Source organism: Corvus moneduloides, chromosome 6 (assembly GCF_009650955.1).
Source record: "Corvus moneduloides isolate bCorMon1 chromosome 6, bCorMon1.pri, whole genome shotgun sequence".
Taxonomy (NCBI): domain Eukaryota; kingdom Metazoa; phylum Chordata; class Aves; order Passeriformes; family Corvidae; genus Corvus; species Corvus moneduloides.
The window spans coordinates 3,736,948-3,761,524 of NC_045481.1; the positions used below are offsets into that span (position 1 = coordinate 3,736,948).

The 24,577-nt window shown below is 44.5% G+C and overlaps 1 protein-coding gene across 3 annotated transcripts in view; it reads left to right on the forward strand.

The window, feature by feature from the left end:
- Positions 1 to 1,069: 1,069 nt before the first annotated feature.
- Positions 1,070 to 24,577, forward strand: part of PELI2 (pellino E3 ubiquitin protein ligase family member 2) — a 64,206-nt gene continuing 40,698 nt past the window's right edge. For all 3 annotated transcript variants that reach the window (XM_032112112.1, XM_032112113.1, XM_032112114.1), the window contains exon 1: positions 1,070 to 1,247. In XM_032112112.1, the coding sequence (XP_031968003.1) occupies positions 1,171 to 1,247 (77 nt within the window). In that variant the 5' untranslated portion in view covers positions 1,070 to 1,170. The remainder of the gene's footprint in view (positions 1,248 to 24,577) is intronic.

The following is a 24,577-nucleotide window of genomic DNA, read 5'->3' on the forward strand; positions in this document are numbered from 1 at the left end:
TGCCGGCCTCAGGGATGCTCTTCAGCAAAGGTGGATGCTCCCATTGCTTTTGTCTTTGATAATGGGTTGGAGACCTCAAATATCAGCTAATATGAATTTCTATCCTCAACATGGATTAACATCAAGCCAATCTCTGTTGGTTTTGGACTTTAGTCAGGTGCAGAGGACAAAGGAGGAGAGAAGGGGATGGTGGTGGGCGAGACACCGAGGGAGCAGAAGGCTGGGGGGAAAAAATCCTTGGAAGTCACAGAATGGGTTGGGTTGGGAAGGACCTGAAGGACCATTAAAGAACAAAGGGGGAGGGGGCATTTCTGTCCCCTCAGAAGACGACAGTGGACGGAAGAGGCTGGAATGTGGGCTCCATGGCTGCTGCCACCTCCAGGGATGGGAGACAGGAGATGGGACAGGAGAGCAGCCACAAGTGCAGAGCCTGATGGTGGCCCCACTGCTGAGACCCTATGGAAGGTGCACGGGGTGGGGGTGGCTGAGCTCCCTCCCTCTGGGGCAGGAGGTGACCCAGGAGCTCTCCACAGGTCTCCAAAGCCGCGGTGGTTCAGAACCCCCGCCCCAGACAGGAGGCGACGCAGCCCCGCAGTGACCCAAACCTGGGGCAGGTGAGGTCCAGAGACTCCCCATGGATCTGGACACGCCCCAGGGGCAGGAGAGGCTCTAGAACCCCACCGGTGATGTGGAATCCAGGGTGAGGTGACCTAGAGAGCCCCGCGGGCAGGAGCCCTCGGTGACCCCGACCCCCTAGCCGCGGCCGCCGCTGCGCGGCCCCTTTAAGAGCGGCCGGGTCCGCTTTACTCTATGTTTACATAACACGGCCGGGCCGTACCACTGCTGCCTGTGCCGGGGGGAGCAGGGGCGCGGAAGGGGGCGGAGCGCACCCGCGCCAGGCCCCGCCCCGTTCGCCGGCAGTTAATAGGCGCGGGGAGGGCGGGGCCACTCGCAGCCCCGCCGGGGGGGACGGCGCCGTTTCGCTCCTCCCGCCCCCCCGCCGCGGCGGGTTGGTCCGTTCCCCCGGCGGCTCCGCCCCCCGCCCCCCCCCGCGGTGTAGTGGCCGTTGCCGGTGGCCGGCGGCGCAGAGCGGAGCGGAGCCCGCTCGGGACGCGCCCCCGCGGCGGCGGCTGGGACGGGGGCAGCCGGAGCCACCACAGCGGCGGCCCCATGTTTTCCCCCAGCCAGGAGGAGCTGTGCGCGCTGAACAAGGAGCCCGTCAAGTACGGGGAGCTGGTGGTGCTGGGGTGAGCGCTGGGCAGGGGCTCCGGGGAGGGGGGGAAGCGCGGCGGTCCCGGGGCGCCAGGAGTGGCGGGGGCTGCCGCCCTCCCACCCTCTGGCTCCGCGCCGGCCGCGTCTCCGCGCAGCGAGGGAGCGCTCGGAGGTGGACGGGGGCGCGAGGGGGCGCGAGGCGCTTCCCGCCTTCCCGCCGGCCGAGTGCGCGGCGCGGCTGCTGGAGGCGGGGGGGGTGGTGATCCCGGTGCCTGAGGGATGGATGGGGGTGTCCCGGTATCTTAGGGGAGTAGGGAGGGATGGGTAGGGGGGGGGTCCCGGTGCCTGAGCGGAGCGGGAAGGGATGGAGGAGTGAAGGGGGGGGAGGTCCCGGTGCGTGACGGGGCGCGCGGTGCGGCCGTTGCGGGGTCCCGGTGCCGGAGGGGAGCGGGGAGGGATGGAGCGGAGTCCCGCTGCCGGAGGAGAGCGGGGAGGGATGGATGGATGGATGGATGGATGGATGGATGGATGGATGGATGGGGGTGGTCCCGGTGCCTTAGGGGCCCGCGCGGTGCGGCCCTTGCCGGGTCCCGGTGCCGGAGTGACGGGCGGACGGACGGAGCAGGGTCTGGCCGCTCTCGGGCATCGAGGTCGCGGCGGGGCTGGGGAAGAAACTTGGTGCGGGGCCGCGGGGTGCGGGGTTATGGCACACGAACCCCCCCGCTGCGGGCCCCGTCCCTCCGCCGGTGCCGCCGTCCCTCCGCCGCTGGCTCCGGGAGACGGCGTTCTCCTTGCAGATGGCAGGGAGATGACTTTGGAATGAGGAGCAGAGGAGGGGGAGAGGGGAGGAGGGTGAAGCACTTATATTCAGATTCGTCGTGGAGATGTTTATTTTCTCGGCTTGATATGGATCTTAAAGTAATCCGCTTGGCATTACGCTGTTGCCCTGCTGTTAAAGCTCGCGGCCGCTCTGCTGAGCGCTGCGGAAGCAGATGAGGGAGAAGCGTCTAAGCCGTGCGTGCTGAGAGCCCTCGCGAACCTTAGAAGAGATGCTTAATTTTGGTAGTTTAATACGTGGTAACGTATGGTTAATGGAGTAATTTTTTTAGTCCTAAACACAACAGAAAGGTTTCGAGCCAGCCGCGAAGCAGAACAGTCACAGCCTCGCTGCGTTACTCAGCCGCCCCCAGAATCTGGTACATTTTTGCTGCAAGGTCGTAGAAAGCCCTATTCCGGTCTCTTAGGGATTTTTGTTTTGTTTCGGTCCTTTCATAAAGAGCCGCGTTCACCTTTGCAGAATAACTGTTTGAAAAAGAGCAGTCCAGGCTGCGTACTCGTATCCAGTAGTGCACCTTTTTTCCTTAAGGGATGCTAAATGTTTCCTGTCACGAGACTGGGTCAAGATGCAGTTACCGTGGAATAAAACATAGCTGCTACCATGAATGTGGCGTAGCTGGTACTTAAAATCCTCGAATTTAAGTCCCTTGTTTCACGAGAAACACCCTTATCACACGAAATTTAATAAAGAGACGTTCTTACTGTTTCGGTTGTGGAAATGGAGAGTGAGCTCAGCTGTGCAACACTGTCTCTGACAATAAAGTCGTAGTATAATGCAGAATCTTTAATTAAATTAGAGTGCATAAATTGATGTTGTGCTGCAGAGGCTCTTTGTGCACAGCTGGAAACATTTTCCTTTCTGTTGCTTTACTATATTTAGCAGCAGTTGAAAGTACAGAAGTATGAAATGTTTGGCTCTGATCTTAACCTGGCAAAGTCTGCTGTGCTTTGCCTTTAATATGGGGACGCATTGATCTCGGCTTATCGGTCCTGCTGGGCTCTTGATCTTCACTGTGTGTGTTGAAACATGCCAATAAAGTCTAAATAAAATGTGTATGGCTGAGTTTAGGTCCTATTTGAGTTTCAGCTGTTCTCTAAAACTACCGAGGTTGCATCTTGTAGGTGTAAGATGTACTGAGAAGCCAAACAGATCCTGTTGTCCTTGCAGTGCAGCCAGGAACAAGAACTCTGTGTACGGGAGCCGAGTCCCTCTGGTCACGGTGTCTCTGTGGCTGCGCTGAAACAATGGGGCATTGGCTGTCGCTGCTTACACAATGTGCCTGGCAGTGTGATGCAGGGATAGGTAGACGTGATGGAAGCAGTCCAGGAAATCTCACGACTTCACTAACTGTATTTTTAATTTTTAGACCGAAGATTGGCGTTTTAAGATCCATTTGCCACTTTAGGAGTTGATGACTGCGTGTCCTATCAGAGATGTCTTAAATGTTGTTTGTAGTGCCATAAATAATGCAAACATCTCTGTCTTTTTTGGTGACTCAACGTTTGTGACTAGGAACTCTTGGAACAGCTTAAGCTGTTCAGTATGCTAAAAAACCCTCCTAATACCTATTTTGTATTAAAATATTGTAATCTGGAGTTTCATTTAAATAAGACAATGTAAATCTGCTCTCCTTCTCTCTTTCCCTGTAGTGAAACTGAGACCTGGGGACCAGGAGAAGCGTAGTGTTGCAGCTCCTGTTACAACTGCCTGATTAAAATTGATAGCGCAGCCTCGCAGCTAGATTTAAAAAAAAAAAAAAGAAAAAGCTGTTTTGAGACACTGTGTGGGTTGTTTTTTTAAAAAAAAGCCTTGATTGTGATGTTGATGAATAACTTGTGTCTTGAACTGTAAGACTTTTAAATTAGGTGGTGAAAAGGATGATGAACAAAGGAATTGGCATACCTGGCAAACTGCTGAGCTCCTCTTTTTAAGATGACAAAACTTTCCCTTTATCTTTCACTCTCGCTTTGCCGTAGCAGTATTAAAGCGGGGTTGCTGTACCTTGACCTTTAAGTCGAGGGGAAGGCGTTTTTTTTGGCAGGAGGTGGCTTTCCCAGCAGGACACGTTCCTTATTGTCTCGCAGTAGTTGTGATTGCTCAGTCTGCGCCTTAATGTGAGCCCCAGTAAAGCCCAAGGCGTTTCGTGTCGGTCGGTGCAGCAAACACATTTCTAATAACCTTCTCCCAGCACTGTGCTACGTCTGTGCTGTCAGTGATGTGGCAGCGTGTGTTTGGTTAAGATTTTGTCGAGGTTTACATAATCAATGTTGTAGTGAATAGAAACAGTTTATGTAAATCGAGCCAGACAGGTCAAGATGGCTGGTAAAGAAGAGATCATCTGCTTGATTGTGAATCTGCTTGTGTACATCTGCTCGTAGCATCATCTGTTCACAAAAGGCTCTGGATTTCTTGGTGAAGCAGAAACATTCATATTCTAATTCTTTTTGAAGAAAAAAAGAAAGCAGCTTTGTTTGAAGTCCTGTCAAAGTAATGGCTCATTATATATTTCTTGGAACTGTGGGGCTGGAGGGAGTTAAGGAGGAGATGCTGAATGCAGTACCAAGTACCTGAATAGTGTCAGGGTGTTTGTTAGTGTGTTTGTCAGTAGCTTTTGTTTGACTTATCTGGTGTCTTGTTAACATTTTGAGGTGCATGTTGCATGTCCTGGCCCCTTCCTTCTGATGCCCCTTTGTCCCCTAACTTTGAATCATGCAGTGTCATTCCAGCCAGCACGGCTCTGCTTAATGCGTGCAGGAGCTGGTCCCTGGCTGCGGGGGTGACTGTCACCGAAGGCAGGTGTCAGTGGCCTGGTGCCCTTAAATCTCTCCTCCCTTGGGACTGCATGGTGGGGATGGGCAGCTGTGCCCTCTCAGAAAAGTCACTTGATTAAAATGATGTAAATTGAAGGAGGAACAGCAAAGAGACATGAGCTGTAGTCAGTGGCTGAGTTCAGTAGCAGTGAAAGATGTGTACCTGACATTGAATGCTTTCTTGTATGGCAGTTTTGGATGGGGTTTCTGGTAGTTATGTGCATGTAAATGGAATATTTCATACTAACCAAACACTTCTTTGGTATTTGCTACTCATTAGCAAGGAGGTGCAGCCTTGTGCATCCTCATCTGAGGAAGACTGTCTTACAGACTTAAAGGAATTTGCAGTATGTAATGCTTTTTTTAAATTTAACCAGACAAAACTCTAAGGGCTGGCCCTCAGTGTTGTCACAGTAGTCACTTTGAAATGGCTGTCAACATTTTACATGTAAATTTTCCATTGTCTACTATTAAAATAAATAAATTTGTTAACTTGGAGGCTTCAGTGCTGAAAGAAGCCACTGTGAATTGTTATGTGAGCGTTGCTTAATGTGGACTGTTGGACATCCTCGAATAAACAGTCTGTAGTTGTGCTTAAATTTAACCTTTTGAGAAAGCAGAATAAAAGGATAGGTCTTGGAGCAACTTGGTGTAGTGGAAGGTATCTTTGCCTGTAGCAGAGGGCTGGAACTGGATGGTCTTTAAGGTCCCTTCCAACCCAAACCATTCTGCGATTCTACAAAAATTCTCACCTGTGTTTACAGTGATACATTTTGTGGTAATTTTTGGGAAGCTCTTCTCATTGATGGACCACTTTATACTTGAAACAACTTTAGATCTGAAGCAGTCTTTTCTTTTGTTAATCTGAAGGGACATGCATTTTTAAGTTCCTGTTTTTCATACTGGCTTTTCTGACTGATCAAAGTTCTCACTACCACTACCTCCTTGCAGGGTAAATAAAGTTTTTGGGGTGTCTTCTGCTTATAAACACATTTCCATTTTTTAAAGTTACCTGTCTGGCTTTTCACATAACTCCTGTTCATCTCTTGCTGTGCAGTTCAGGAGGAAGCCGATGCATGTTTCCAGTGGTGTTGACAAATGCAGTGTGGTATCTCTGCTTGTCCTTGACTGCTGTTTGCTTCTGTGTATGAACTGAAGGAGGAGGGAGAGTCATCCTGGCTGTGGAATTAGGCTGGGGACTTAGTTTGCACATAGGTGGATTTGCTGTCTGATACCAGACTGAGGCTTTGTTTAATGACCTGGTGATTTTCTGCACTAACTGGTGTAGATATATCGGTGAAACTGCTTAGGTTTAGCAGAACTGGAGTTCTGCTTTTAAGCCTTATTTAAAAATGTACTTCAGGTTTCATTTCAAGGGGTGACTGTAGCACATAATGGGAGCCACCAGTTAAATGTGTTCAAGGTCATGATTTTCTGACAATCGTTGGCTCCAGCAGTGATAGCTGGAAGGCTGCTGTTCTGGAGAAACAAATTTTTTTTTTCTTTGTTATTGACAGTGGCTTCTTGGAGACCTTTATGTCTTGTGCTGGGTTTATGGCAGATTTTATATGTGCATACTGAGAATGTGTGATCAGGGTCAGTTCAGAACTTGCAAGGAGATTAATCAAAAACCAGAAGAATTGTGTCTGAATAGAACATTAACTGCAGTGTAGGAAAACAGTGGAAAGGATTATATCTGAGGAAAGGTCTATGGATTTCTTTTGAAAGCTTGTGTATGGTTGGATAGAGCAAAGGTTTTGCTTCATTTAAGCTAAGAAAGAAAACATACTTGAGTTGGTTTTCTGCAGCTCTCCTATTCCTTGGAGTACTTTTGACTTTCTCAGAGTGCAGATTTGTATCCAGCTGTAGGCTTTATTCACAACATCTCAGTACCGATGTAAAATCAGAGAGCAGAAACGTCAGACTCTAAAATCTATGTTTATTGAAGCAAATCACAGCATCAAACATCTGCATGTTTAATATTTGTTATAAAAAGGAAACTGAGTGTATTCTGGAAGTTAAACCAATCCCCTTGGTGTGTACAGGCAGGAGGTCACACATGTGGAAGTGGAAGACTCAGGGTTTTTTTCTTAAAATATGGAAAACAGTTTACTCTGAAGAAACAAGTCTGGGAAATGTAGGACTTTGATGCACTTCTTGTATAGAACCAAGTAGCTGCTCCTCTTCGATCCTGGCAGAATCAGGGATGAATAGTTTTCCATTTTCAGCTGACATTCATAAATGGGTAAGTACTGTAACAGTCCACGTAGTTCTACTTTAAAATACGCATATAAACCAAGAAATTACTTTCTAGGCTATTAAGGTTTGTTTTTTGTTGCTGAAAGCAGTAGCTTACTTAAGCTATTTCATGCTCCTTAACAGCAGGCTGTTCTTCAACTTTGCTTACCTGGTTGCTTGAGAATAGATTTTTCCTAGGAAGTCAGGAACTTTTTATTATCCAATTCAAACTGAAATTATGTCTGGTTTATACTTACAGGAGTAATGCTGCTCTCTGACTTGCTCAGTAGTGATAGAAGGTAGAAATTTGATACTCTGAGAAGATAACAACCTCCTTCTGTACCCTAATGAGAAGGTGTCTGAGCATGCTACAGCACTGAGCCCGTGCCTTGCTCTAGGTAGGGTTTGTTAGTTCAGGGTGCCAGCAGAGAAGTTTTACAACTGTTTGCAAAGTCCTACTGAAGTGTCATATTTCCTGTTGGAAGCATCTGCACAGCCTTTGGTTCTCAGTTTGTCCTGAGCAGTTGTGACTGGTGTGGCTATGAAACCTTCCAAAGATTACTCCTCTGGCGTGTTAGTTGCAGTCTTTGTTTACTGCTTCTTGTGATGTTGTCTCAGTTGTGTCTGGTTATTCTGCACTGTCATAGTTGTGACTTACTTGTCCTCTGGTCTGCAAGGCAAGTGAAGTAGAGGAGGATTTGGTCTAAGCTCCCAGCTTGAAGCAGGATCTCTAGCTGGTTTTGCAGTGTACTTTGTGCTGTCAAATCCTTTTTTGCCTCTACTGTTTGATATCCTAAATCTCGTTTGTGTTGAGGATGCTTTTCCCTTTATCAACAGAAATCCTTATGTTTATTCTTGCTCTGTCCCAAGGTCACCACTGAAAAGCTTGCATGTGACTTGTCACGAGTTTAAACCTTGAGGGACAGGAATGGGGATGCTGGCATAGGGAGTGTGCCTGCTTCCAGAGACTTCTGAGGCAAAGCTGCTCATTTTGTTTGTTTTATAAAGACATCACTAAATGGTACCTTTGCATTTTTCACTTTTCCTTTAGAAGGCTTGTTTCCCTCTTGATAAGATGCAGTTCAGAATTTTATGCCTCCCTTATCGTTGCATCGTATTTGTTTTTAGGCATCTCCTGGTGTAGCTTTATGTGTGTTAGCCCTGGGTCTTGAGTTCACAGTGACATTCCCGTACTTTGGGGGACCAGTTCGTGACTTGTCTGACGAACTGTAAGTAACATCTGGGATTAGACTGCTTTAATCCTATTACTCGCTAGCCTGCAATAGTCTTGGTGCTCATGTTAAGCAAAGAGTACAGTCGAGAGCAGTGGGAGTTCCAAAGCAGAGATTAGTGAGCTCTGAGAGCAGGAGCAGCGCTGTCCCAGCTCCTTGGCTGTGCTGCAGCATCGAGCACCCTCTGCACCACCAGCTGTGCCCCTTCTGTGCTGACTCCTCTGTTTGACCTTGTAATGTGACCTCCTGTGCAAATACTCTCTCGCTGGGTCTCTGCAGTGTTGATGACTGGATAATGATTTGAAATCAAACAAAGACCAGGGAAGGATGGTGGGCAGCAAACTGTAGGGTTTTCTTAAAGTCTGAGTAGGCATCGTGGTGCTGGGAATTCAGCACTAAGAGTAACCTGTCTTTGGGTTTGCCTAGGAATAAACATCTCTCTCCTTCCTTTTCCACAAACAGCACTTGTTGGCGTGAGTTAAAAGATCTTAGGATCCAGGAAGACAGTCCTTGTAGGAAATCCTTGTACAGTGAAGCTTCAGCAGTTTAAACTATTTGGTCTTGGAAGTCTTGTCACTGAGGGGCCATGTGGCAGGAGGACGCAGCATTTTAGTGTGATGGGATTATGAGTGGTGTGTGAACAAGGTGACACTGGACTTGCATTGTCTTCATCTAGACAATGCTTCTACCATTACTTGTACTGATTAGTATCACCTCTGTTCCTAAAAATAGCAACTGTCAGCTGTTTTGCAATGAAGTTTCGCTCAGTTCTTCATATTCCAGCCTTGGAAGTCCTCATGTGAGGTCGCTGGGAAGCACACACGCAGCTGGGTAGTACAGCAGTTATTGGCTCACGGAGAAGAAAGAGTAATTCAGCTAAAAGCTTTCCTCTGTTTCACAACAGAAATGTCATCTGTAGGGAACACATTATAAACAGCAGTTGTGAAAATGGATACAGATGATGTCTACAAAGCTGAAGTGTTTGTTGTATTAAAAGCAAAGTGGTTTGGAGATGAACTCTGTTTGATGAGGAATGATATGAAGGTGCTGATAGCTGAAGGACCTACTAGACGTCCTGCTTTCAATAGCAGTTTGTTTCTCCTGAAGGGAGGGAAAGCAAGCAAGCTCTGTTTTGTGCTTCTGGAAGTGATTTACTTCAGGTCATTTAACAGTATACTTTTTAATGTTGCACACTGACCTCACTGTAGCTAGAACTCACGAGTTTCAAGGAGGATGAAGTAGATGTGAGCTGTACCTAATCTGGGTAGCAGAAAGCTTCCTGTTCTAGGGAATTGGTACAAAGGCCACATGTGCCCTCGTCAAGCGTCTGTCAATAAAGACCTCATGTTCTTCTGTCATATTTATTGCTTATATTAACTGTGATATAGCTACATTGCCGTGTAGCAACTAATTGTATTTACCAGAGGTGCAGGCAGCTGCACAGTGAGATAAATACTGTGTAAAATGTCTGTTTGCTGTGCTGCCTCCCCAAAGGAGCGGGGACAGGCAAGAAAAGTTATGAGACAGCTGGCACATAGTAGGTTAAAAGCAGAGGGCTGGGAATCATTATGGTCATCTCCTTGAATACTGTAATGTTAACTGACCCCTGTTGTTGCAAAATTTTTTTTTTCTCTTTACATTCAAGGAATTGAGGACAAAAAATTGTTGTCAGTCTTTCTCTCTGAGGAACATTTTTTATCTTTTTGAAATACTTATTGAACTGTAATGATGGGTTTAGTGGGCTTTCAAATTACTCTTTACCCAGAAATACGTGTGCTGTCTTTAATTTAGAGTCCAGTAAGTTCATAAGCTGTCATGAAACAATTTTATTCTTCAAACTGGCAGGCTTTAATAAAGCCTCAACAAACAGGTAGGCTTCAAACTTCTGACGTGTATCCTCTTAAGGCATGGAAATGTCATGGGTGAGGATGGAGTGGGACTGACTGAAGACAATTAGTCACTGTATGAAAGTAAACAAATTGAAGTGATTAAAAGCTTAAACCTCTGCTTGCCTATTAGAAATAAACTGGAGCCCAAATGTGCAAACCCTTGAGCATGTGCCCTTAGGAAGAGTGAAAGAACTGTTTAGTCTGGACACAGAAGTTAATGGGCTGAAACTTTGATATAAGCACAGCTGTATTTCTTCATGTGCAACAGCATGAATTCAGTTTGATTGTTGGTGTCTGATTTAGTGCTGGTGAAGCCACAGCCTTTGAAACAGGAGTGTTGTGTGTGTGTGTCCTCCTTTCACAGGAGACGTGGAGCTGGTGAAAGATAGCAAGGGCTGCGTGGTTCCTGCTTCCCAGCACATCCCGTGGCAGGGTTCAGCACCTCACAGATTGACTGTGTTTTTTATGGAGCATTGACTAATATACCAAAATGTTGCTGTACTTTCAACTTGCCTTCCTCCTAGTACATGTTTGACCTCTGAGAGCAAAGAGCTGTGCAGCTCAATACTTGGATTCAAAATCATTTTGGTGTTGGAGAAGAATCTTTCAGACTTGATAGGATTTATTACCTTGTGCTTGCCCTAACCTTTCTGCTAACATATGTGCAATACTTAGTTTGAATTGCATTCTGAATCTTAAAATTTGCTGGAATAGTTTCTCAGTGTATCAGGGAGTGAGTTTTGATTCATGAGTTTGGTGTGTGGCCTTCTCTGCTGGGCTGTGGGCAGAAGACCCATTCCAGAAGCCCCAGAGCCATGTGTGTGATGGGAGAGGTGGCAGTGCCCTGCTGCAGGTCTGCACCTCCTCTGGAAGGACTGCAGTCCAGGCAGAGGAATTCTTCATAAGTGTTCCCTCATCTGACTCTGCCAGAAGATTTAATTAAATGGGCTGTCACCACCTTGGTGGCTTTTGCCAAAAAACCACCAGCAAATTAAGCAAATGGAATGATTTGGAATTGGGGCAGATCTGTGAGGAGGCAGGTGTTATAGGCCATACGAGCATCTGAGTAACCTCTTCCATCAGGGCGAAAACTGGAGAAGGAAGTTTGGCAACAGCCAAATGGACAAGCCTTGGATGGGTTTTTACTCCACTTTTGTTTTTAGCTGGGCTTCACTGGAAGAATGAAAAGTCTGAAAGATGAGAGATGCCTCAAAACACCACTGGTGATGCAGCTGCCCTTGGGATGGTGCTGGCATTCCGGGAGGTTGCAGGAACGTGGCTCCATGGGCAGTGGCCGTGGAAGCTGCAGTGCTTTAGCCTTACTGACTGTGTTGAGATTTGTTCTCTAGCTGAGATGCCTTGCTGAAGGTGCTGGGCTAGAGACTGCAAGCTGCTTGTTTAGTTTTAGGGATGTGCACTGCAAATTTTTTTCCATAATTTTCACAAATATTTTCTTAATACCCAAACGTTCTTTTCTACCCTTTTTGGTAATGGGTCCCTGCACCCATTTGAAGACTTTGATGGAGCTTTCCCAAAAGCTCTAGGTATGTTCCTTCTTTTCCCTATGAAAGATAAATAAGCTGGTTTTTTCCCAGTATTTTCACAATCTGCTTGCTGTCAGAGTGAAAGAGCTTTAACTTTAGCCTTGGGTTTGGTGCCTTCCTTTCCATGTTTGAGCACAAAATGCTGCAGTTCCATGGCTCGCTCAGCTGTGCCTTATCTCTGGTTGTGCAATCCCACTTCCAGCTGCAAAACTGGAGTGCCATATATCCAGTTTTATTGCAAGTTTGGAGTTTCCAGCATGCAGAGACTGGTGTAATCCAGCAAATAGCTGTCCATGTAAGGATGCAGGAAGACTACAGAAAGTACAGTTCCCTCTGTAAGCAAAGCCAGGGTTTAAGTGATTAGCAGGGTGTAAGTCAAGCTCTGTGTACCCTCTCAGTTTATTATGTGCAATGTGACTTTAAATTCAACTCAAGAATTGGCCTCTGATCATTTATTGCTGGTTTGCACCTTCAGCTCTTTGGAGGAGACTGGTTTATATTATGTCTTTACCTACTGGAAATCTCTTGGTGGAGAGAGAACAATGGTAAAATGATACTTTGTTAAAGGGTAAGCAGATTTTTGAGGGAAAAGTGATTCGCTCTTTCACCTCTGGGCATTCTGTAGCCAGTCCAGGCGGGAAGGAAGGAACTGGATTTGGGGTTGGCTGGGGTCCAGTTGCAGACTCTATTCAGACCCAAGCCAGAAGGGTATGGGCTGATTTGTAAGGTTTGGGCAAAAATGACAGTTGAGAAAAAGCAGCTGTCTCACTTTTGTGAACCGATGAAATTAGTTACAAATATTTCAGATGGTAAAAGTGGGATGCTTTGTGCTGTACAGAGATTGAGAAATGCATTAAAGATCAGTTTGTCATGCCTAAGTCAAGAGACCAAAACACTTAGCTGAGTTAAACTAGAAGAGATAAGAATGTATGATGCTCTTTAATATCCAGAAAATAAGTGTATTCACTTGTAAAAACAGCACATTCATTGTAACCACGAGTGCAAAGGGATGTTCTCCCACCTCCTGCCGCCATTCTTACTTGTGCATGAACTAAGTGATTCTTGCATAAGTGATTGTGAGCAGTCTTTGGTTTACTTAGTCATTATTAAATGTAAAGGCTGGTCTGGTCAGGAGTAACACACATTTCATTTTCTTCCTGCTTCTGTTCCTAGACTTTATTCTGTATTTGGAGAAGGATGGAGTTTATTTGATGTACAGACATATGCAGTGTGACAGCTGTTGTCAAAATTTTAAATATGTGGTATAGCAAGCAGAATTTGACAGGACCTTTTAGTTTTTTGTTATTTGTTGTTATGGAAGAACAAAAGTCCAGATAATGACTGTTCAGATGGGCAGTTTGTCTTGGCATAAATGAATCCTGGTTAAGATCTGGAGAAGTTCTGAACAGGTGCCTGTTTCACACTGATGGTCATAACTGCTGGTAGCCTCTAGAACTGCTGGCATTTGTGGTGTGGGATAAGCTGTTTAACAACAGTTTTGGGGTGGTGATACCACAGGTGGAGTGAAGCAGTCACTGCTCCTGTGCTGGCACCACTGGCTCCCTATCCCAGTCATTTTCCATCTGCCTCTGGTGAATACACTGTGATTTACTGAGAGCTGTAGTGACAGGTGAGGTTGTAGTCTGTAACTGGAAATGAAGGATGTCACTGAACTGATTTTATTCCACAGCCTCCCGATGCTATTTGAGCTTTGGTGAGGAGAGGCTGTAAGATGAATGAGATTCCCACCCCCCTCCTTGTTAGACATCAGGGAATCCATGTGACTGATTCTCACCTCTGAGGAAAAGCTCCAGTTGGAGCTGTCACCTCAGTAGACAAAGGAGGAATCCAACTGCAAGACATGTACCCAGAGGAAATCATGCTTTGCTGGTTCCCTGGCTTATGAAACTCCTTGTTTTTTCATTGTTCTCCTTGTCAGTACTATTGCTTCACGTCTGCTGCCTGCAGTAGTAATAACAGTGGTGGGATGTTGAGTTTGAGTGAGAATGGACATGAATGTTCTGCTACCCCAGGTAACTCCGGGGTAGATGTAGATGAGAATAACTCTGAATGTCATCTTTTCTTGGAAAACCAGCTTTTTGGAGTAATTTCGAACGCAACCTGAAACTGTTTTGAGAATTGTAAACAAGGTCCCATGTAGTTTAGCAGCCTCGTATTTTGCCTTGTGTATGAGCTCAGTTCAGAGCTAAGAACAGTATTGTGTTACTCAAACAAGTAAATTTTCTGGATGTGGAAAGTCTCCTTTTCCTAGTGGTTGTAAAATAGCCTAGTGGAGTTTTTTTGTCCTTGGGCAAAACTCTGAAAGGAAAAATTTGGGATTTGTTCAGACATGAATGCTTCTCCAGTAGATTCCAGGCTTGTTCCTTTATAAGGGGCAGTTCCAGGAGATTTGCTTCTGAGTTTTACAAAGATACTGAAAGAGACTGATGGGGTGTGAGTATTTCTGGATGTCATTCTTATCTTCTGCTCCCCCTCAGGGTGGTACAGCCTGAGAGATTTCTACAAATGCTCTTTCCTCTGCTTTTGACAGGGCTGTAGGAGGAAAGGAGGATAGTTGTGTGAGACCCATAGAGATGTTCCTGTATTGGTATAATGCCAAAGTATTGCCAGAGTAGCAAGGGAATGTGTGGTTTATATTCAGAAATGCATGTGCAGCACCTTAAGCTGGGCAGGGGAGGACGGGAAATAATTTGGGTATCTGCAAAACCCACATAAAAATGAGGTAGTACAGATAAAATCTGAGTCTTATATATATCCTTATATATATATATATATATATATATATATATATATATCTCTCCTCATGCACTGCAGTGGATGCAAAGCTCTTTAGCATTTTACCACTCCCCTCTTCAGCTGAAAACAGTGCGGCATGGCCAAGGTGCCCTTATGGAGAGTGATGTCAGGTATAAAAACTTGAGGGCAACAGGGAAATATCTCGAGCCAGGCAGCTGTAATCAATTACTTGATTTCTGTGTCTCTGAACTAGCTCCTGCAGTCATGCTTTGCTGGGCAATGCACTTCCAATTTCAGTCTTGGGCTCATGAGCTTTATTTCCACAGCTGAATTTCCATTTGGCTCGCAAAAGCTACTTTTAAGTCCCGTAATGCTGTCTGATATTATGGCCTGTACTTGGGGAAACTTTGCTTTAAACAGATCCTCTGTTTTCTTGGTCTGGTTTGCCCCATAGGGCATCCTTGCCTTTAAAATCAAAGGAATCTAGAGAAATGGAGTGAAACATATGGGATGGCTTGTTTTCTTGAAGGTTGGTGAAGAAAAATAGTAATAGTATGCTGTCTGTCTTTGTGGGTGTTGGCAAAGAAAAAGAGCTGGATTTCCAAAGGAAAAAATTTGAGGGAGAGCTATCTGTGGTTTTAAACTTGTTTTCTGTTCTACAAACCATTGTGCTACTTGTGCACATTACTTAATATCTGCTGGAATGAAACTTCAGCTTGCAGAGTATAACCAGAAGTAGATGGGCTGGAACAGCCCTGCGGATGAGCTAAGTGAAGATTTCTCTCTGGGAAACTTATCTGCTGTAGAGCCTTCAGTGTGGCTTCAGAGTTTCAGAGCTTGCATCCGTGTATAAACACTGTCTTGTGTGGTTGTCTTGCATAAAACTCTTGATGCTTCAGTGAGGAGATGCCTTCCCATCTGCAGACCATGGCAGTGCAAGGTCTCTTGTTCAGGCACTGCTACATGAAGCTCTGTAGTGAGATTCTTCTGGAAATCAGAATCTCTGAGCAAGATTTTCCACTTTTGGAAGTGGAAAAACATTAGGAATTCATCACTTCTGTTGCTTTGATTCATTCTTAGTAAGTGATGTTTTCTGAGGCCTGTGAAAAGCCAATGTTTATTTTATGTAACATTTTGGGAAGCCCTCTTAAGGGAAGCAAAATCTCAGCGTTCTGTAGGTGAAAGTGTGAAGCTGAAAGACTTTACTGTCATGAAGGTACATAGATCAGAATTCATTTTGCTGATCAACAGTAAACACTTAATGGCTTTGCAGAAATCTTTTCCTGGCTGGAGATGTCTGATTAACTTTGTTATAGATTATGATAAAAGCAAACACCCAAGGTTGCTGTGAATTAGTAAGCTGTCAGTGTGTTTTAAGTCTGAAGAAGATATATTGAAGTCTAGTTCTCTGCATTGCTGCACTATTAATTTCTGGTTTATTAAGACTTTTAAAAAACCCCCACAGCTTCAGCAGTGCTGTGATGCCTCTGTACACACACAGATCCAGTAGGTTTCAGGTATTTCTTTCAAACTGGGTATGAGGAATAATTTATCCTGTGTGGATTTTAGGGCACATAACACACTTGCTAACCAAGAACAGACAGAAAGGTAACTCTTTGCTTTTTCTCTTTACTTACCCACTCTAAATGTGCTGGGAGTAGGCAGTGCAGTAGATGATCTTCCCTTTGACAGCTTGTGCCATGGAGCAGTTGATATAATGCAGAATCAGTGATATTAAGGAAGCTGCTGTGTTCAGAGAGGCAGCAATGCTTGCGAGTGCTACAAAGGAGGAGACCCAATTCTTTATTTTCTGTTTCTGAGGCAAATATTTGGGATTCTGTTCAGCAGTTGGGATTGAACTGGGAGCTGTGCATTTGTAAGGGTGTCTTTTTCCCCGGGAAGCTAAAAGGAATGTTAAAATTGATAGAATTTGACTTGGATGTTGCAGCTCAGGATGCAGTAGTTGAGTGCCTCACTTTCTATTCAGTGCACTGCTGGTGAGATCACCTATATTCACAAAATGGATGCAAATTTTATCTCTTCCTCTGTGCTAAATGGTACTGAAACCAACTTAAGAAGATTCTTGTCATGCATGAGTGTTGAAAAAGCTGCAACAGACATCCTGGAACTTCTTCCACTGTCTGTGGAAGCACAAAAATGACCTTGCAACTGCTTGTATTTGGAGGTGAACTGAAGTTATAAGAAAGCTATCACATTTTCTTATGAAAATGTGAACTATCAAATAGTCCTTGATAGGGTTTTAGGGAAAGCACTTGATTTCTTAGGAAATGACTTGTTGGGACTGTGCTTTTATTTTCAATGGCCCAAATGGTCCTTTGAGTGAAATGTAGTTTCTCCATAATGTTTAATGTAGTGAAGTTTTCAGCTGTAATGTGGTGTTATTACTGTTCATTTGCAGGCTAAAATTTGAACAGATTGGTTTTGCCCCTTTGAGCATGTGTGAAGCACAAAGAGGTTGGGAGAGTGTCCAGAATGTCAGGGCAGGTGGGTTTTGAGGTCTCTCGTCCCCTTGCATGCTATGATGTCTCATTTGTGTCTATTTTGAAACTTGCAGCCTTGATCTGATGTTTAAGAGCCGATTGTAAATAGTTCCCAAACAAAGCTGTGTGGTTCCTCTGGTGGTGTGGATCAGCAGTCTTCCTCCTGCCCTTCTTTCTTCCTGTGCACCGAAACCCAGCTGTGCGTAGTGCTTTGCGTTGAAAGGGATTTTGTGTTTTTCTGACTTGTTTTGAATGCAGTGAAAGCCAGATCTTGCTTTCTGCTGTATTTGTGAATATTTAACCAAATGGCATATCAAACAATTCCAGTGGTGTTTGGCTAGATTATAGATCCTTCTCAGATGAGTAGCATTTCCTCCATGCTATGAGAGGTTTAGGGTTGGAAAGAGGATTCTCTAAACATGGTGCTTTGCCCACCTCTTGTGCTCTTTTAGCTGAAATAAAAAGCATCCTTTGAAATGAACCTGATTAGTTTATACCCTGTATTTTGCTGTGCACTAGCATTGCTGGTTTTATGCAGCGGCGAATGGTTTTAGCTGACAGCTTTGGAGATGGGCTTAAAGCACTGAATAAAATTGCCTCCTTGTTAAATGAATGCTGGGGGGAGCAGTAAAATGTTGGAAATAAGGATTGTTAAGGAAATCATTATGTGAAAGAAGAGGTTTCCTTGCCCCATACCCTCTGCTTTCTAAAAGGAGAACCTCTTGCATTCTAATTCTCTGCTAGCATATTACTTCTGTTGGAATTGATATAATAATATCTTAAATGTGGTGGTTTTTTTCTGTTAAAGTTGCTACTTTTCTTTTTCCCTGCCAATATCATGGTTATGGATGACTTTTGTGTTTTATGTTGTCAGACTCAGGTCATCCCTGCCTAGAGAGTTTTTAGCTATTAAGTTGTTTGGAACTGTCACGTTATCTGACTGCTTTAATTGAAGCTTATCCTGATGCTCTAGTAGGCTGCATCAGCATGTTCCTTGGGCTCTTCCAGAGTATCAGCTTTTAATCAAACTCTTGTGTTACTTATTCAGATGTCTTTGGTTTCACAAAAACAAAACTAACAAATTATTTTCCAGAAAAATTATTTGGGACAAGTAACAAGCTACTTGCTAAGAAAAATCAAGGAGGGTAATAAGAAGTTTCTGCAGAAAGTTCCTCCCAGCCTAGAAGAAACACCAGCTCTTTTGTATTCCTGACTGGATCTCCCTGGTCTTCTGTGACAAGTGGCTGCAGTAATGGATCCCTGACTCCTGTGCCCCTCGCTTGGGGACTGGTTGCTTCTGCTGCTTCTGTATTTTCTTACTCCAGAATTTCTTCCTCTGCCCCTCAGTGAGGAGAAGAGCATCAAAATAGCAAGGAGTTTTGGGAATTTTGGAGGTAGTTGGATGTGTGGTGTAAATAAAGCTGATTAAAAGCAGCTCTTACACAACCCATTTGGTATTTGCAAGCCAAGAGCATCCTTTAACTTTTTGTGTAGGGTGCAGTTAATACAGATCAGGTGCATGTTTCTTGAAGTGCCTGTGTTAGGTAAGCCAAACATGCATGAGGATTAGTCAGCTGTAGTTTCTATAAATATTCTCCCTGAAACAAACTTGATTTTCTTATTACTCTTCTGTTACAGCTGTTATAATAGCAGGGTAGTCCTGCTGGTGGTGGAGGAAAATGTGTGGAGTGGAGTAATTAAAAAATGAATTAACCTTATCTGTAGGGTACCAGATTCATTCATTGCTTGGTGGGTGGAGGTGGGGGGAACAGGAGGAGGCCACAACATCCAGGAATAGCTTTTTCCCCCAGACCAGAAGAGTGACCAGTTCTGTTTCAGAACACCAGGGAATAATTAAGGTCACCCTGGAGAACCTCAGCTACTGCACATGTGACTTCTTGTGGTGTTTCCAGTAGATAAGGTTATATTTAATTTGTATACCCTGTGAAGGAGGAAAGTAGGTTCTAGCTTATCTGATCTGCTGTAGGTGCCTCTGAAAGCTTTGTTTGTTGTTTTTTTCATGGTGTACATAACCTTTTACTGTGTGCTCAGCTAATCCATACTTGTGATTCTGATCAGAGAGGGGCTGGCTGGAACATGAAAGCTCTGTGCATATAGCATGAGGCTTTGGGGCCAGCTCACTGCTGGGTTCCTGATGCTAGGAGCAACTTTTGAAAAGTAGCTAAAAAAAGTAATTAAAAATAACTCCTAATCACGAGCCAGTGATGCAAGTCAGCCTTTTCTCTGAAAAATCTGGGGTCATGGCACAGATCAGGCCAGGCTGCATTTCACTGAATCACTGCAGCCTCTGAGAAGGCTTGAGGACAGTACAGGGAGCAGTAAACAAAGCAAGGAGTACTAAAATTTGGTGCTGGGGAAGAGAAGGCTTGTGATGAACACACACAGGACTAATCACCATGCCAATGAGTGTTCCAAAAGTGCTGGAGAAGGGAATGCTTCCTGAAGTGTTCTATGATAGTAAAATGACTTCACAAATTCAAGTTGTAAGAACAAACACTTGTCTCAGAAGCAGAAAAGAAAAACCAAACCAACCCCAAACTGATTATAGCCACAATTAATAGCTCCAACATACCTTTCTCAGGGATAATCAAGTTCACAGATGCAAAAACATTGCTTTTAATTGGGTAAAGAGATGAGATTATTTGGGACTTTGGAACTTGTTGGTTTGGATTTTCTTGCTCTGCAGGAAGACTGGCTTTATTAAGCTGTACAACTGGTAGTGATTAGGAAGCATTTATGCCTATGGAGACGTCTTAGCCAGCAGTCTGAGGTGGGACTGTGTCTTTCATTCAGGACTTCATCCCAGGTTGCATAAACCAAAGGTCTTGGATCAGTGGCTTTTGGTAATCCAAGGATGGAAGTCCTTTGATTATCCATGAGTTGCTTATTGCTGCAGTCTTTCTACTTAATACTGCTTTAGTTTTGCTGTTGTAACTACTTAAAACATTTTCCTTCAGAAAGGAAGAAAAATCTGATGGGAATTCATCTTCTAGCACGTGAGCCTGCTGTGAGAAGAAGAGAGAATAGATTGTTGAAGCTCTTTGGTGGATTTGGCAGGAAGTGCAGGAGACTTGCTTGACCTGGGTCTCCCTTGCTGTGTGCATGGGGAAAGTTTTTTAACTAAAGATGTTGAAACACAGTGGGGAGGCCCAGATCTTCCCGACTAACTGAAACAGAGATGTCATGGATTGGCTGGTTCAAGCCTTTGAGTTGGGAATGGAGCAGGTGACTCTGCCAGCTCTGTTTTCTGTCATTCTGTGGCCAGGAAGCAGCTGTACATTTTTCCAGAGATGATGTGATGCAGTGGGGAAAGGGCACCCTGGGAAGACATAAGGGAACCTTCTGGTCACTCAAGGCTTGTTGAGTGCCAGGGGATGAGGGCAACAAGGATAAAACAGCATCCTCCTTCCAGCCTCCAAGAAAGTCCAGCATTAAAGGTGTCTGTTGCAATCTGTTGTAGTGGTCTGTGCAGCGCTGCACTGTTCAAGGAGCAGCCATGTGCTCACTGCCAGAACTCCCAACAGGAACGGGATTAGCAGTGGCACCTCTGGAGGTGGAGGCTGCTTCTGAGACAGACATTGATGCATGCAATCAGCTGGAGACAAGCTGAGACCTAAATTCATATTGAGTTAATATCTGTGATGCTGATACAGCACCAGAGAACACAGTTCAAAGGAGGAAATGAACCAGGAGTATCCTGTTGGTACAGAAGTTCTCCTTAGCTTCGCTTTTGCTATTTGGCAACTCTTCCCCATGAGATTAAGTTTGAGAATAACTTCACTGTTCTGTTTCACTGAAATTCACAGATAACTGGCAGACAGCAACTGCTTATTTTCTGAAGCTCTGATGCAGAAGAATGTATTTGAAAGAATTCTTGCCTTTTTTCCAAAAGGAAATCCTTAGCCATTTTTTTGCTGAAATACTGCTAGATACAAAATGAATTGTTGAGGTTGTTACAAGGGGAGAGGGTGTAAAGACTATGAAGTACTGGCAGTGATATTATATAAAAGGAGACACAAATATGCTTATTTTGTTGTCAACTTTGCATATGTTGAAGCTTTCTGTTTGTGTTTTGCTATAAGCTATAAACATGTGGCTTCTTCCCTTTTAATGTGTGTTCAAGGGAGGGAGTGTTGGATGCTTCAGCAGCAGAGGGTTTTCCAGTTAGTCAGGACTTGAGTGTGGAGCCATGAAAAACTCTGGGACTGGGTATTGCAAAGGTGAATAATGTATCTTTAGCCTTCATATGTCATGGATGTCATGATAGCTGTAGACTCGCAGTGCTTCCAAGGGAATCTCTCCTGCTCTCTCTGCTGTTTTCCATGTTGCTGATAAAAGTGCTTCTGTGGTTTTGCAGTGGGCTGGAGAGTGAGGAATGTGGTTTTAAAACTGAATTTAAAGCATAAATCTAGTTTTGTTTCTCCTTCATATGAACCAAGGAGAGAAGTAGTGGGAATGAATTAAGAAATGAAAGGTGAGAGTGCTGCTTTTGGCACCAGTGTGGGACCACACTGGTTCAGGGATGGTAAAAATACAATGTAAGCACAAACTGAATTTTGGTATGTGTGGAGAATGTACTACAGGATTCTACCAAATATGGGATCAGAATGTACTTACAAGGGAAGATTTACTCAAGTCTGACTTCACTTCTGCAGCTTTATTGTTTAGTGAGCAAAGATGTGCTGTTTGACTCACTAGAGCTATGGAAACAACTGCAGCATCTCATCTGTTTATAGCCAAGTCTGTCATTTGGGATGGTTTTCACCCAAAAATGATGAGGTGTGCCATAGATCTGTTAGTTATAGACAAGGAAAGCAAAGTAAAATTACTCCTTTTTATCTGGGGGAAATATTACTGGTGAGAATCAGGAGTTGTTCAGTTTTAGTCTTTTGGGAGGTAGTTTGCATAGGTATGGAGAAGTATTTAAGTTTTATGATGATGGACTTGTATTTTGATAGCATTGTCAAAAAAAAATCAGCTACATGCAGCACTTTCAATGTCAGCTAGCATATACCTTAATTTTAAGGATGACTTCCTTGAGTTGACATCAAACTTTCCAAGGTGCAGGTCAAGGTTTAAAGCTCTCGTGCCAAGTAACAGAGCTGTCATTTACTCTTCGCCACTGTCTAGCCTGGATTTTTTTAAAAAACAAAACCAAAGTAAACATAAACCAAAAAAGCTTGTGTAACAAGCTCTCTGACACACAGTTCAAAGCTTGTTGCTGATCTCTGAAGTAGACAAGTACTTGTAGTAGTACAAGTAGTACAAGACTTGTAGAAAGTAGGAACTTGCCACAGTGGACTGTGGGAGCGAGCATGTGTGGTCTTGCTCTCCAGACAGCCCCGAATCCAGGCGGAGGAGAGGCTTTCATTACATATCCCAGCCATGGGAAAAGCTTAATTGGAGTTTGCAGCTCATTGTATACCAAACTCTTCAAGTGTTTGATGTAAATCTGTAGGAAACTGGCTTTGATAATTATGCTGCCCATAGCCCATGCCAGCACCACTCCCTTATTTGCAAGGAATAGTGCTATCAGCTGAGATAATTATCCCACGAGGTTTCATAATGCAGCTTGTCCCAGTACTGCTGTCACTGAGAAGTGTTTGGCAGAAGTACAGGACCACTCCTTCCATGTGTATTGGTCTGATGAACATCTGGAGAACTTTGGAAGTGCCCCATCGATCTGCATGTGGGCAGGATGCTCTCAGAGATGATTGTTCTGTCCCTGTGAAATTTGATTTTTTTTCCTTGTTTGTTTTATTAGTTGAGAACAACATTTGTTCCAGGCTTTTTGGTGCGATGAAGGAGAATTTCAGATGCAAGTTCTTTTGGTAGTACTGGCCTTCTTGTGAAGCAAAAAGTTGTGTGCTAATGTGCTGGTCCCTAAGCTGATCGTGGAGCCATTGGAAGAGTGCAAGGAGAAGGGAAATGACTCCTGCTCGTGGAGGAGCTTTGTGAGAGGAAGCTTCTGTTGGTTGTGAGGAAGCTTGGAGTCTCCCAGTGTTTTGTGATGGGGAATTTGTGGCCTCAGTCCTTGTCCCTTCTCCATCTGTGATTCCATCCTGTTGCTGCTCAGAGGGAGGCACTTTCTGCTCACCCAGGCACTGCTCAGTGGAAGAGCTGAGAGCACTGGAGAAGAGAGGGCAGGTTTTGTGCTAGTTCTTTGTGCCTGTGCTTAGAAAAGCTGGCTCAGCAAGGTGTGGGCAGCTATTCCTCCTCCTGGGTGCTGAATCCTGCTGTGTCCTGTGGGGACAGCTCCTGTCAGAAAAGCAGGGATGGGCCGAGGCTGTGGGGCTGCTGCCTCAGGAGCAGGGCAGAGAGGGTGGGAGGGAGCAATCCTGCCACGGCTGGCAGCATCCCAGGGCATTACTGCTGGGTCACTGGGGATGGAGCTTGTTCGGGGGTGGGAAGGAAAGGTGTGGCCACAGTGCCATGGGGAGGGTTGGTTTGTGGGGAACAAGTTGAGAGGCCTGGTGCAGGAAAAATGAAGGCATCTGCTGGCTGTGGAGAGAGGCAACTTCTCACACCCTTTTTCCCCCTCCCCTTCTAAAACGTGTGTATCCCTAGGAATTGTCCCAGCTCTTTCTACCGCTGTCGAATCAAAATCAAACTTGCAGGTCTATAATTAAAGCATAACAAATAATACAACTACCACTCAATTCCTCTTGCCCTTTGTGGAAAGGAAATGTAGAAATGGGCACAAGGAAAACCTTCATGAAAGTTTGTCAGTGCTAATCAGGATAAATGAGTTCAGCTTTCACTTTGCTTGTATTTCCTTCCTATTTGAAGTTTCCAAGAGGTCTTTTAACCTTGAGCTTCTTTATTTCTCTCTTTTAAAAGTAATTAAATCCCACAGAAATGAGTTAGAGCGGCCTTCCCCAGTTAAAATTGTTTTCTGAAAATGAGGAAAAAAACCCAAAACAATAAAACACCACTTGCCTGGTTTTAACTTCCAGTGGAACTACTTTAGTTCAGTACTGTTTAGCAGTTACACAAGTATAAGAAAAATTGATAGTTACAGGATATAAAGCTAGCAATGGTAATATATAGTCATTATACATTATTTCTGAGGGAATTGTTACTTTTTTAGGTTTCCAGATAAAAATACTTGTAGGAAGAATGTTGTCTTCAACAAGTTAAAACTTGCTGGCATATTCCTGATAATAGTGTCTTTGAAAGAAAGCATGTGCATATATCCGGGGAGATTCAAGTGGAGAATCAAATAACTCCTATTTTAAGTGCTGGTATTTAAGCTGCCTGTGGAACATATTGATGTATTTTTCTAGGGATTGGTCTCTTGTGATGAGGATCCACTGTGCTGCACTTCTCTGGAATAGCATTAATAACAAATTTCCAAGGTGCAAGTAGGCCTGGCATGAAATAGTAGTGATTTACTCCTGTTGGTTTTGTGCTGTGTTAGGGAATCTCTTTTAATATTCCAGAAAGACACAGTAGTCTTCCCTGTGAAAATGGGAGTGAGAGGACAAGTTTAGCTGAAAGTCTCTCAACTTTCTATGTGGCTTCAGCATCATGTA